Source organism: Harpia harpyja, chromosome 6, assembly GCF_026419915.1.
Source record: "Harpia harpyja isolate bHarHar1 chromosome 6, bHarHar1 primary haplotype, whole genome shotgun sequence".
NCBI classification, from domain to species: Eukaryota; Metazoa; Chordata; class Aves; order Accipitriformes; family Accipitridae; genus Harpia; species Harpia harpyja.
In genome coordinates this window covers 37,687,303-37,699,769 of record NC_068945.1, presented here as the reverse complement: position 1 = coordinate 37,699,769, position 12,467 = coordinate 37,687,303, and the positions used below count along the sequence as shown (strand labels likewise).

The 12,467-nt window shown below is 39.6% G+C and overlaps 1 protein-coding gene across 2 annotated transcripts in view; it reads left to right on the top strand.

Moving 5' to 3' along the window:
• The window catches only part of PDZRN4 (PDZ domain containing ring finger 4), a 254,796-nt gene that overhangs the window by 211,467 nt on the left and 30,862 nt on the right, over positions 1 to 12,467 (top strand). For both annotated transcript variants that reach the window (XM_052790608.1, XM_052790609.1), the window contains one exon: positions 1,471 to 1,573. In XM_052790608.1, the coding sequence (XP_052646568.1) occupies positions 1,471 to 1,573 (103 nt within the window). The remainder of the gene's footprint in view (positions 1 to 1,470; positions 1,574 to 12,467) is intronic.

Genomic DNA, 12,467 nt, shown 5'->3' with positions numbered 1-12,467 from the left:
TGTCCCATTCAGGCTTCAGTGACGGTTTTCCTAAACTCTGCTCATGGATTAGAGCTACAGGAAGGAATCTTGGCCATGTTTACTTTGTGTTCATCTGTTTGTTCTTCCAAAGCTAAGCCCTAGTCAAGAAGAAAAACACTTCTGTGTTCCAAACTATCAAAAAGGCTTCTTCAAACCTAGAAAGACCTGTCTTGTTGCTTTCTGGTCCTCCGAAGTTCTTACTAAAAAAACAAGGAAACAAATTATTTAATTTAAAGGTCCCCTTATCAAAAGCAAAGCAATTCCAAAAATAAAGAGATCAAACGTACAATTTCACCTGTCATATGGCAAATTATATGAATTAAATTATCCCTCAGTTGAATTCTTTGAAAGTGAATTGAATGCAAATACCAGCAGGCGGTGCTTATACAAAAATAGGTTGTAGGCTTCTTTCTCTTTGGACTCCACCTCATGAGCAACATCATCTAGTGGCTGACCCTTGCCATCTGTCTGTAGCCGGCAAAGCTGTGATAGCCCTAGAGATTTTCCACTGACTTCCTGGCATGCCGTGCATCTCTGCAGAATTGATGCTAATGGAGAACATACCACTTTTGACTTTGATGTAGCCCCATTTTTAGGTGTTCTAGGTAAGCTGGGTAGATGATTATCTCAGAGGTAACTTGCCAGCCAAATGCTGGATTGAGCCTACCTCTTATTGCTGCATGGCCAGGAACGTAATATGTGTATATTTTTAAGTTGTTACTGGATATTACTAAACTGTGTGCTACTGTGATTGAAGTTCCCATGCCCTCAGCATGGGGAAAAGTTTCCTACCTCTGCTAAAGTAGATCCACAATGGGTGCTGTGTGGTTGGGATCCAGCCTTGGATCTAAGGCTGTACCTAAGTGCACATTGTAAAGACCTCATTCTTTGTGCCCCAAGCCCATTTAACAGTGCAGTTTTCTGACATTTTTAAGTGTGCAATTACTCAAATGCACTTCACCACCCTGTTATCACTTTAACAGAAGAGGATAATGCAAGTTGTTTTGTGTGAGTTCTTGAACAATTTGTGAGCCTGGTGTAGGTTGTAGATTGTGGATGTTCAAGACTTTATAACCAGGTAATTAGTGAGTTGCCCCCGGCCATGACACAACACGTGAATCTGGAGGTAGGTACCTTTATGAGCATGAGGAATCCCAAATTGTCACATTTAAGCAGTTTGGCCCAAAACAGCCCCTTTTAAGAAATCACTCTGTGTAAATCTGACAGAAGATGAACCCAGCAAAATGAACTCAGCCAGAGTATGAGCTTTTCAAAAGAAAACAGCCTGTGCTACTTCTTGGTACAGTTCCTTTCAGGCTGTTAGGCCATTCAGAGTAGCATTCCAGAGATGAGAAAACTACAGAGAAGTGGGGGGGGTTTATCACTTTTTAATTTAAAAAAACCCCTATTGTCTCATCTACTGTTGTTGTACTGCTTTGTTCCACATAGTTGCCATTCTCTTCACCCGGTGGAGCATGAATTTTATGAAGGTAATGAGTATCTTTCCAGCCTGCCTGCTGATGCAGATAGAGCAGAGGACTTTGAGTATGAGGTAAGATCACTGGCACACTGCAGCCTCTCTTTCTGTTATTACAGATATGGTATTTGCAGAGCTGATAGCAGGCTCCTCTGAGAAATATAAGAGTGGGAATACTTATTAAAAAATCTGCACCAAAAACTATTTTATTTTATACCTGCGTAATGTCACAGGCTTTACTGGGGTTAGGCTAAACACATGAAATATGAAAGCAGAATTCTACAGTGGGTGGCTACATACAAGTCCAGGAGGCTTATTAAACATGTTCCCTCTTTGTGCAGTGGAGACTGTAACTCAAATGCTTTGCTTTTGCAGTTTTAACACTTTAAAGCAAGCCTTTCCAAAATTAAAAATGGTAACTGGAAGCTTAATTGCTTTTTCCCCCCCCTAATTTTAAGAATTAATTGGCCTTGTATCTCATGCCTTAGGGATCAGTCTTCCAGATACTTGGGTGTGTACTTGAGTGTAAGATCAGGCTACAGCTTTGAAAATGAATATAAGTTCTATTACTTGCTCTTTGATATTTGACATTGTAAGTATTGTAATTATAAGAAATTGTGCTCTGTACCACAAACCTCCCTTTGCTGTTAATGCATTGTACTCTCCAGTGACAACGGTGGATGCATTTCTGAGTCACTAGAAAATCATGATGTGAGGCTTCCTAAAATGATAACGTGATTGGTGATGTTGCTCTTCATTAGATTTTCATTTCAATGTCTAAATCGTCTTCTTGTTGGCCAGTCACTAGCTTTTCATGTTTTCCACTATCATCCAGTAACAAAATATTTGTAGGGACAGGCATAAGAAGCAGATGGTTCTTTTTATTATTAAACAGTGCTGAGTCTTTGTGTAAGTTCAAGTTACTGTATTTTAAATAAGAGTGATTATAAATAATTAAATATCTTTAATACAAGGTTAAAAATATCCTATCCTCCTGTTTGCTCTACCTTAAGAAACCTTTTTAAAGGTTTCATATAACTGGTTGACATTTGGAAATGAAATGAATGGCAAAAGCTTTGGCAAATATGCAGTGTGTTCACTTTTATCATGTCTTTAGCAGCTAAGATGCTCTATTGCAAGTTCAGCCCATTGTTCTTTTCTTCTAGCAGCCCGGGGAATCTGAAGTTCTTCCCCAAGGAAGCAGAAAAATCAAATAACATCTACTTAGTGAATCTCAATCAGAACAAGCAAACTTTTATTTGAACTACTCAAAAAATCATTGCTAGGGATTAGTGAAATCATTATTTCTTCCCACTTGGGTTTTGGTGTGATATCTCACAGCACAAGAGTCTCAGAGCTTAAGTTCTGTTTTGACTCCCCATGTATAATATAATATTAAATTTCTCTGTCAAATGTGTTTGTTGATGGTACTTCTTCCTTAAATGTAATAGAAACTATTTTTCTAGTAATATTTAAATAAATTAGTAATATAAGCATCCAGAAAGAATATTAAAAAAAGGGTTAGATAAAAATAATTTTCACCATTTAATCAGAATGTCAGTGACATATTAAAATGCTAACAGTTTTTAAAGAGTCTACCTGGTGGAATCAAGTCCTCTTTATGACCATTATTAATCCCTAGTAATAGCTGGCATAAGTGTTGTGACAACAGCAAATGCTTGGGCAGGTTCTAAGTTGCCTGTAATCTCTACTAATCACACCATCGTAGTCATTAATTTGCTGTCAGCTGCGATTCAGTTGCCCAAGGCAAATTCACTGAGTGACTGAAACAGTGTGTTTCATGTGAAATTTAATAGGGAAGGAACTGTCTATCTTCCTTTGAGAAGAATGCTTTCTACTAAATAGGAAGGTTTTGAAGGAGAAAGAACATCTCAGAGCCTTTAACTAACAGAGCTCTAAACATGAAAGACATTCCCAAAATTTAAGCCTGTATGGCAATGTTATGATTGAGGTTACTCATTGGTTTATGTTATTTCAGGTCCTCATAAGACATACTTAAGCTCCCTTGCTGTAACTAGGTAGCTGGAAAAATTGAGAGCATTGGCCTCAGAGATATGTATCTCCATCCCCAAAAAAGTCTCATAAAGGACAGAGTTAAAAGGGATTTACTGGCTGCTGTTGCCGATCCAGGGGAAGCAGCAGGACAGTGAGCGGAGCAGAGGCTATGGTCCAATGCTGTCAAGGTCTCTACAACAGTATTGGCTTAGGTGTACCCTGCTGTGGCCACTCAGTCCCACCCTTGCCCTGATGTTTTCTGGCCCCTCAGTTATGCCAGCGTTACTTTTTGTGAAACAGATGTGAGAAGTAATCCAAATTTTTTTTTTTAAATAGATTTTTAGAAGGGTTGTTTTTAACCTAGCCCAGCTGCCCGATCTAATTTCCAGCATAGCTCCACAAGTTGCAGTGCTGTGGCAGCATCATCAGGGAAGGAAAAAATGCTCAAGCACTTGGGAAGACAACAACTTATAAAATCAGCATTGTCCATCCCCCATCTAAGGGTGAAAGCAGCAAGAAGAGAGGGTGTAGAAGCTCTGCTCATGCCACCCTGCGGGCTTCAGGCTGGGTGGAAGAAGCACAGAGCCTTCTCTGTCTCCCACCGTTTGATTTCTCCTGGGTTTAGGGGAAAGAGGTTTACTGTTACTACTGTGCTTTCTGTAGAAGGAGGATTGTATCAGTGCTCCCTGATTTTATCATTGTTTTTTTTTCCTCATAACAACTTTCTGGTGTGAACATTAGCTAATCACACACAGCAAAAAACCTACCTGGTGGCAGGTGTATAGTCCCATTTCCAAACTGCACATTAGCGTTCCTGTCGTACTAAAAGGATACAGATAAGCGGCTCACAGGTCTCCATGGCAAACTTAATAAATGGATTCAAAGCCAAACCTGGAGATTTCAGAAAGGGATTGAAACAAGATAGTGAGCAGAAAAAGAACTAGAGCAACACCTCGTTATTTCCTAGAAATGGTTTGTAAGTGAAGAATTCATCAGTTCTGAGACACAAATGCAAAAGACTCAGCCAAATTAGGAAGTAAGGAAATAAGATGACTAGCAACTGAGGTGCTGTAAACAAGAATGTTTTCCAAGAAGGGGAATGTCTTGGAAAGCTTTGATCAGCTTGGAACTTGCTTACAGATATGTGCTGACGTTTAAGTACGTGAGTTACCACCATAAGAAACAAACAGGAGGATCACATAGGATAGCCAGCACTGGGGATATGGACTTATACTTGCCAGTGGTTTTGGTAGGATTAGACACTTACAAGGCTCTTCTATTCCATTTGTAAACTAAAAAAACCCAGTGGGTTGTGCTGAGATTGTTGCAGCGCAATAAACTCAAGTATGAGCCAATCGTCTTGGAAGGATGAACTCCCTGGGAGGCTCATTAGGCACCACACAGTACCATGCTTTAAACAAATGGCTGGGAAGGTGACGAAGCTGGGGCATTGCTGATAGCCAACTTGAGCATCCTTATGTTGCTGCTGCAAAACTTGTCCTAAAAGGAATCCGAATTGTTGGTAGATACTGAGACAGGGGTCAGAGGCAGCATCAGTCAGTGTTGGCAGAAAGAGATCAAAAGATTTGCAATTCTGACATAGCCAGATACCCATGAGGACTTTTAAGATAAAGCAGGAATTGACCGATTTGTAAATGCTCAGTTGGAATTGGAGTCAATATCAGTGAAAGAGAGCCGAAGATATTCAGAACAAACGCACCCAGTCTGGCTGTGAGTGGCTGTTGTGCTGCTGGAATTACATCATGTGATGTTAGAGTGTACATCACGCTCTCTGGTACCAATGAGGTGAAAGGACTAAAAGCATCACAGCCCCCAGTAAATCTGTGTTAAACATGGCTCTAAAATTTGTCCTTGTATGAAGAACAGAGACTACTGGTGCTAGAGAGGAGTAAATCAGCTAATGGGCATGCACTTCTTTAATACTATTTCTGAACCTACTATCCAGGAGGAAGAAACATCATATACTTGGTTTGGAATGTTGGCAGTAATACAGAAATTAAAGAGACAGTCACTTAAATGGTGGAAGAGTGAAAAAATAGGTTAAAAAAACCCCCAAAGAATGTTGTAAAGACAAAGCTGAACAAAAGAAAGCATCACTGATGTCTGGCCCTACATATTCAGTCTGAGGAGACTGCCTTTCAATAAGAGGGGCAGAAGAAAATAATATGTTACAAGCAGGCAGTGTCGTTTAGTCAACAGGTCCTTATCCAAGGGCAGAGACCTTCATACCGTCTATGTACTGAAGTAGCTTTTGAGCAAAAGCAAAACAGGAAGTGATTGGTTTCTGCTGTGAGAGCCAATATCTCTGGGGAATTACAGCTTTTAAAGTCTCGTATATGTGAGATAGGAAAAGATTCTTATTTCTGGCTGAATGCTTCTTAGAAACAGCAAAAGTAGACATTCTTGAGAAGAAATAGCAGTGGGTCGAGGTAACTGTGTTGTTGCATATATGAGGAAGAGTAGGCTAAAGTTTGCTCTCAGAATCGAGGGGTTTTTTTGGGGGGGAGATTGGGTGTTAGTTGATGTAGATGTGCAAAGGAGACCAGCATAATTGCCTAAAAGACTTTCCAGCTCTGATTGTTCTCATTTTTAAGCAAAGGCACAAGTAATTGCTTCAGCCCAATGACATAGCTTGCAGGAGCCTGGAAGACCACATCAACGGTCCCCCATGCCAGGATTAGCATTTTCAGAACAAAAAAGGCAGAATGGCAGCCATTGTGTTAGCCTGCCTGTGTCTGATGACTCCAGTTTTAATGCGTGCAACTGCTAGTGCTGATAGATTAGGGCGGTGTTAAGACCAGTACCTGGGAGAAGTTGCTAAGGGTTGAGTTGGCCCTATATGAAATTATGAGGTACTCTGATGCTCTTCACTTAAGGTCTTAGAAACCATTGAGCTTCTTTATTTTATTTATTTGCTCAGAAGTTGGTGCATGTCACTAAATCAACAGACAACCACGAGGCATGTGCAGGTGAAATCTTTCTGTGGTCAGTTTTTGTGAAGCCTTTTGTGTCCAGACAATGAAAGGATCAGAGGTCCTGCAGGAAACAGCAGCCACAGAAGAGCATAGTATTTTGAGAAAAAGCCATGTGAGATTTTTCCCCCCTGATGCCTCTGTGAAACTTCGAGCGTGAGCTAGAAACTACACACCTGCCGTTTTGATTCCTTCTATGCTCTGGAAAATAGAATTTCTGGAAATTAGAAGATTAATATGAAAGTTGCTTTACTCCATCATTAGTATCTTCTCCTAAGTGGAGCAACCCATAGTGCTCTGAAGGTTGGTTAATACCTCAGGGCAAAAGTTAATACTCTTGAGTTCATGTTCTGCTTTGTAGACCCAAGAGACAGATTTTCAGTCAGAATAAGGAAATAAATGTGTGTGTGTGCATGTTGAATGTAAGTGCTAATTTATGGCTATGCACAGCCATTCATTTAAATGTTTTGAGAAGTATTTGCACTCATAAATCTGTTAACTGTAAATGTAGATTAGTCCTTTAAGTTTACCACTGACATGATCCAAACCCACTGAAATTGCTAAGGTTTCCTATTGACCTGAGCATTTCTGGATCAGATGCTGTCGGCTGTTTTCACAAATGACTAAAAATGGGCCTTGAAAGAGAAAAGCTAGAAAACTTTGGGAATTGGCCACAAGTAAGGTTTTGTGTAGACGTCTTCTCACTGAACACTTAAAACTCCCACAGGAGAGATTTTATCCTGTTCTCTTCATTTCTCTTACCGTATCTGAGCATTGCAGCAGATGCAATGCAGCGGTAACACATTAGTTTACTTTTCCAGTAACACTCATCCCATCATGATGAGGGAAGGTATTTTAGACGCAAATTCAAATTTCCCATTTCTGTGACATAACGCTTTTGAAGTGATTGATTTTATTGGTATTTTTTCCTTAGAACAAAAGGAGTAATTTTGTTCAGGTTAGCAGTCTGAGTGAGGCTGTTTCTCTGAAAAAAGTTACTCGAACGCATGAGTGTTTGTGGGTTGAGGCCCTCATGGGCCAGTAAAGTGTGGTCTCTGGTGACTTTCTGAAAGGCCCGCCATTGCTGTAATAGGCCAAGAGAGACCTGTCTGCCTTGTGAATTCGTATTTAAGGCCTTTTCAACACATGGATTATAGAACCAGTAAACCAAACAGCTCTGTCTATCTTGTAAATACATATTTAGGGCCTTTTTAACATGAGGATTACTGAGCTGATAGCCTGTAACAGCTCCCTTCAGAGCTGTGATAGCCTGCAAACACCCCTGCGTGAGCATTACAGGCGCTTGCGGCAATGCAGTTGGAGCTCCTGCTTCAATTGCTAACACCTGAATAAACAGTTTTTGTGGAAGCAGCTTCTGTGCACACACTGCCAGCACTTCCGATCGCTGCCATCAGGCTCTTTTGTTTTGTTACCTGATGAGTGTTTCTGTGCAACGAAGCTAAGCCAGAAGATGGATATGTAACCGTCAAAATGGAAAACGTTTCTTAGAGAAGAGGTTTTCTAGAAATTCCTTACACGTAGCATGGAATTTCTCTGCATAGCTATTAAGTCATGTTTTTTATTTAATAGTATAAAGGGGGGAGAGAGAGAAACCTTGTTTTGGCAGGGATCGCTCAAGCCAAGTTCCAGCCATGTTCAGGCAGGATGACAGCGATGTGAAGGGGCAGAACCACTATAATATCTTTGTGACTTGCTATCAGGTTGTGCTTGTTTCTTCTGTATTTTCTACTGCGATGGGATTTCTTTCCTGAAGTTCTTAAAACTTGGGATGAATCAAAAAAAAGCCTTTAGCAAATAAAAGGCAGTTTTTGAATTCAGCAGCCACTAAATGTAATTTAAAAGAGGTTTCAAGAAATACAGATCCTAATAGAGATGTGGGTGTTGCAGTGTAGAAGAGCTGAAATGGTGGACAAGCTTGTGTCTTTCCATTGTCATCAGACCTGACTGGTGTGGTCAGGGGAGCGTGAAAAGGCTTGCTGGTAAGTGTGGTGTAGATTTTCAATAGAAAAGCAGATACTTCTCACCACGTGCCTTACCTTATGCAGCTGCTGTTGTGGTGGAGGGACTGATCTGACAGCTCAGAGTGGGCGTAGGTAAACCGGGACTTACTGTATTATGTTTATTTTCTGACCATCAGTTAGTAACTGCCTAGTGGTTATGGCTGAATCGTGGATGCCCCATGGTATAGAGACATTTTACTGACACCATTATTCTGATTTTTTGTGGCAATTCTTAATATTATATAGCATCTGCTGTTAAGAAGTATCATGAAGGAAGTGAACAGGTATGTATGTGCCAGCGATCTGTGGTCTTGGTTGCTTAGGAGAGTCTTTCTGGTTTGTGGGGTCATGGGGTGGTTGGTTTTTTTTCCATTCCTACCTGTCGTATCATACAAATCCAGAGAAAATAAAGGGACTGTATTTTAAAGCTATTAATTGAAAAGCTTGTGAGGAAGTCTCCTGGACAAGTAAATAGATTATTGGTGTTGTTTCACTTGGGCCTGAGAAAACAGTCCAGTGATCGGGGCTTCTAAAACCCTTCATTGAGATTTTTTCCTTTTAACTCAAAAGGAGTTCTGAGCTGCTAACACCTGGCCTGTGATCCCGCTGACTGTCACTACGGACTAAAAATGGAAAAGGTCACAGTTAAAATGGAGAAGTGACACTGGAATATTTTTTTTGTTGTACTTCTTTGAATAACACTGTAATAATTAAAAGAAGACTCTTTTGGCATACTACAGCACAAGATTATGTACTTCACTGGCTTTTTTATTTTTAAAACACCTGAGGATTTAAGTCAGCATAATTTACACATAGACAATAATAAATATGTAATTTGTCCCTGTGGCCAGTCGTACACTGTAAATGAGCAAAGGAGTGGTAAAAGGAGCAGTCCTTTCCTTTTACTTTTTCATCTGTCTTTTAAGAATTGAAGTCACTTTTCAAGTATAAATTCATTAGACTTAACACCATTCCACTGAGGTTCTTCAGTGTTACGATGTCCCGTATTGCTACAGGAATTCGCAAGCGGGTGAACTAAGGACAGTCGTATTGAGAGACTTGCCAAGTCAGTCAGTGACAGAACTGGCAGTGAAACCCAGGAGCCTTTATTGTAATGCATCTCTTTTTTGGCCATTAAATCTCTCTTCTTCCTTGCTAGTCATTGGATCATTAAGATGGAAGAGGATGTCAGGGTAGTTTCTGCCACAGTTGTTTGTTAATTTTGAGTGTGTTACCGTATGTCATCACAAAATTCTGACATTTAAAGCAGATGAAGTTGCTGTCATCTCACCTCCCCTAAGTAATGAATATCCCAATTTAGGGATTTGAATTGTGTCCACAACTATAGAGGATCATGAGAGAGTGGGGAGAAAAAGACACAAAACTGACATGGGCAAATTTATCAAAGTTATTACCATTTATTGTGTTTTAAAACAGGAGGAAAATATATCAAGTCAGTGATATTCATTTTGTTTCATGATTTCATAAAACAAACACATGGTTACTCCTCACTTCACCTGAAAGCTAATAAAAATTCTTCCTTGTTGTCAGAGCTTATGTTTTTACAGGAAAATGAAGAAAAGTGAGCTTAGTTCAGCAGCACTTTATTGTTGGGCAACATTACAACATATGGTATGTGTTTTTCACTCAGCAAAGGAAGGGAAAGGTGCTGGCAATATTTTCATATTTATGGAAATCTGTGGCGTATAAATCTTCTGTTTTGGAGAAATGCTTTGTTTAGATGGTTTTTATACTATTATACCACATGCCTCCATATATGGTTTACAGTGAAAATGTTTGTAAGGGTTTTATTAATGCTATTTTTCATATGCCTTCTGCTTGAAAGTTTGTGTAGTCTGTCTTGGAGACACGGGATTTAGCTATACAGACAAAAGATGGGAGAAAATAATTCCTTTTACGTATTCTTTTAAAAATAACCTAAGTCACATTAACAGCTTATTGTAATGTCACTATTTTAAAGCTCAGTATCCTAGGAAATTCAAGAGCACAGGAAGCAAGGGACAAATCCCCCTAGCAAGAAGGAACATTTACAAGAAAATGGACTTTAAACAAGGTTTCAATATTATGCATGCTGGGCCTTCAGAGGAGAAATCAGAAAAGCAGGAGAGGTCTTTTCTCTGGAAGTTTGCTTTTTTTATTTAATGAGGCAGCTCTTCAAAGAGAATGTGATAGTCATTCCTGGAGGGCATGGTTTGGTGAGCAGGAATACAGGTGAAACTGTATTGTGCATCAAAAAAGCAGATGATGAGTTTGCTTTGTATTTCATCTCATGATTTCATCAATCTATACAAGTATGTGTTTGGGGGTGGAGGACATTTCCATGTGCAACAGAAGTTTGAACAGCTGAAACTCAGCATGGATATGGTGCCCATAGACCTCATTTTGGTGCCAGGAAAATAAAAACATGTTTTAAAAGTCATTGCCTATCGCTTCATGTGCTTGATTTATAGGCACATGTATGTGATTAAAATTTGCATATTTTAACTATACATATTTTAATATGTACGTATCTCAAAGTAAACAAGAGCATGGATGGGGTGGAATTTTAGTGTTTAGTGCTTTCTAAGAATTTCTAATTTTATAAGCTCAACTTTAAATTTAGCTTTTTCATAGCATTTTGTCTTTACTGTGTCTGAAGGGCGTAAACTGAATTACAGGAAGGTATATTTCTCACAGCTGTCTAAAATTGAAAAATTAAGTTTTCAACTTGATTTTAATTAATATTCCAAAATAGCCTTCACACAGTTGTAGATCAAGGGTGTCCAAACGTGTGGAATTGTAACTGGTTAGGAGTTTGAATCTACAGCTACATGTTCTGCTGTCCAGATAAATGCTCACTGCAGCAGATGTTGGCACATCTGTTATGCCTCCCCATTTCGATTGGCTGCCTGGGTGTTTAGAAAGTGCTGATGAGGCAGATAAATCTTCTGACACGTTTCAGGCCCAAAGCAGGCAGGCAGCAGTAATAATGATGTTTACAGAGCCAAGTGCTGGGCAGTAACATTTTGAAATACAGCAAAAAATAAAGTATGATTTTACCTGCAATAGGTGAAATCTGTTGTAAAAAGTGAAAGCTAATTATGCCAAGTGATTTTCAGCTGATTTGAACTGCAGCTATGACAGCCCATAAACCTCTGAACTTTGTGTATCTAAGGTTCATTGGCTAGAAAAAGGCACTTGCTACAGTTTAGAAGGAGCTCTAAGCTATGAAGGGGCTCTTTAATAAACTTAGGAGAGTTGGGAATCAGGTTTAGAAACAGCTGCAGCATATGTGTTTTTTGGAAGGGGAATAGCTATCTTCTGGGGGCTTGAAGTTCCTGATCTTATCAGAATTCTTACTTCCAATAGGTTTTCCTCCACCCTTTGAAGCATGTCAGATTTAAATGTTTTTATACCATTAGAGTCAGGAAAACTCCAGACTTTGGGATCTTCTCCTGAGAAGGTCCATGGTGTATCAAAGAGGACATTCGTGGACAGAGAAGGGTGTATCTGACAGTCTCAAGTGAGGAGACTGGTTTCCAAGTACATAGAGCTTTTGCAGCTGTTGGATCCCTTCCAGACCTTAATCTCCAGCACAATGAATGGCAAACAGAAATGTAGAAGTCACTGTAAAGATTTTGGCACTGCTGTCATGTGCTCATATTGTCCCATTCCATCCAGTAGACGTCACCACTAAATTGTCCAAGTTGCTTTCAAATACCACTATTTGAGGCAAGTCCATAAATTGCAGAGAGAGCCTATCATAGAGGGGCAAAGAAGTCAATGCTCATTATATAGCTGATATAGTTATAGTTGGTTATGTTTTATAGTATGCAGTCTACAACATCTCTGGACAGCTCTCCCAGTGTTTGACTACCCTCATGGTAAGAAGCACTTCCCTAAATATCTAACTGGAATTTCCTGAGTAGCAACTCATGT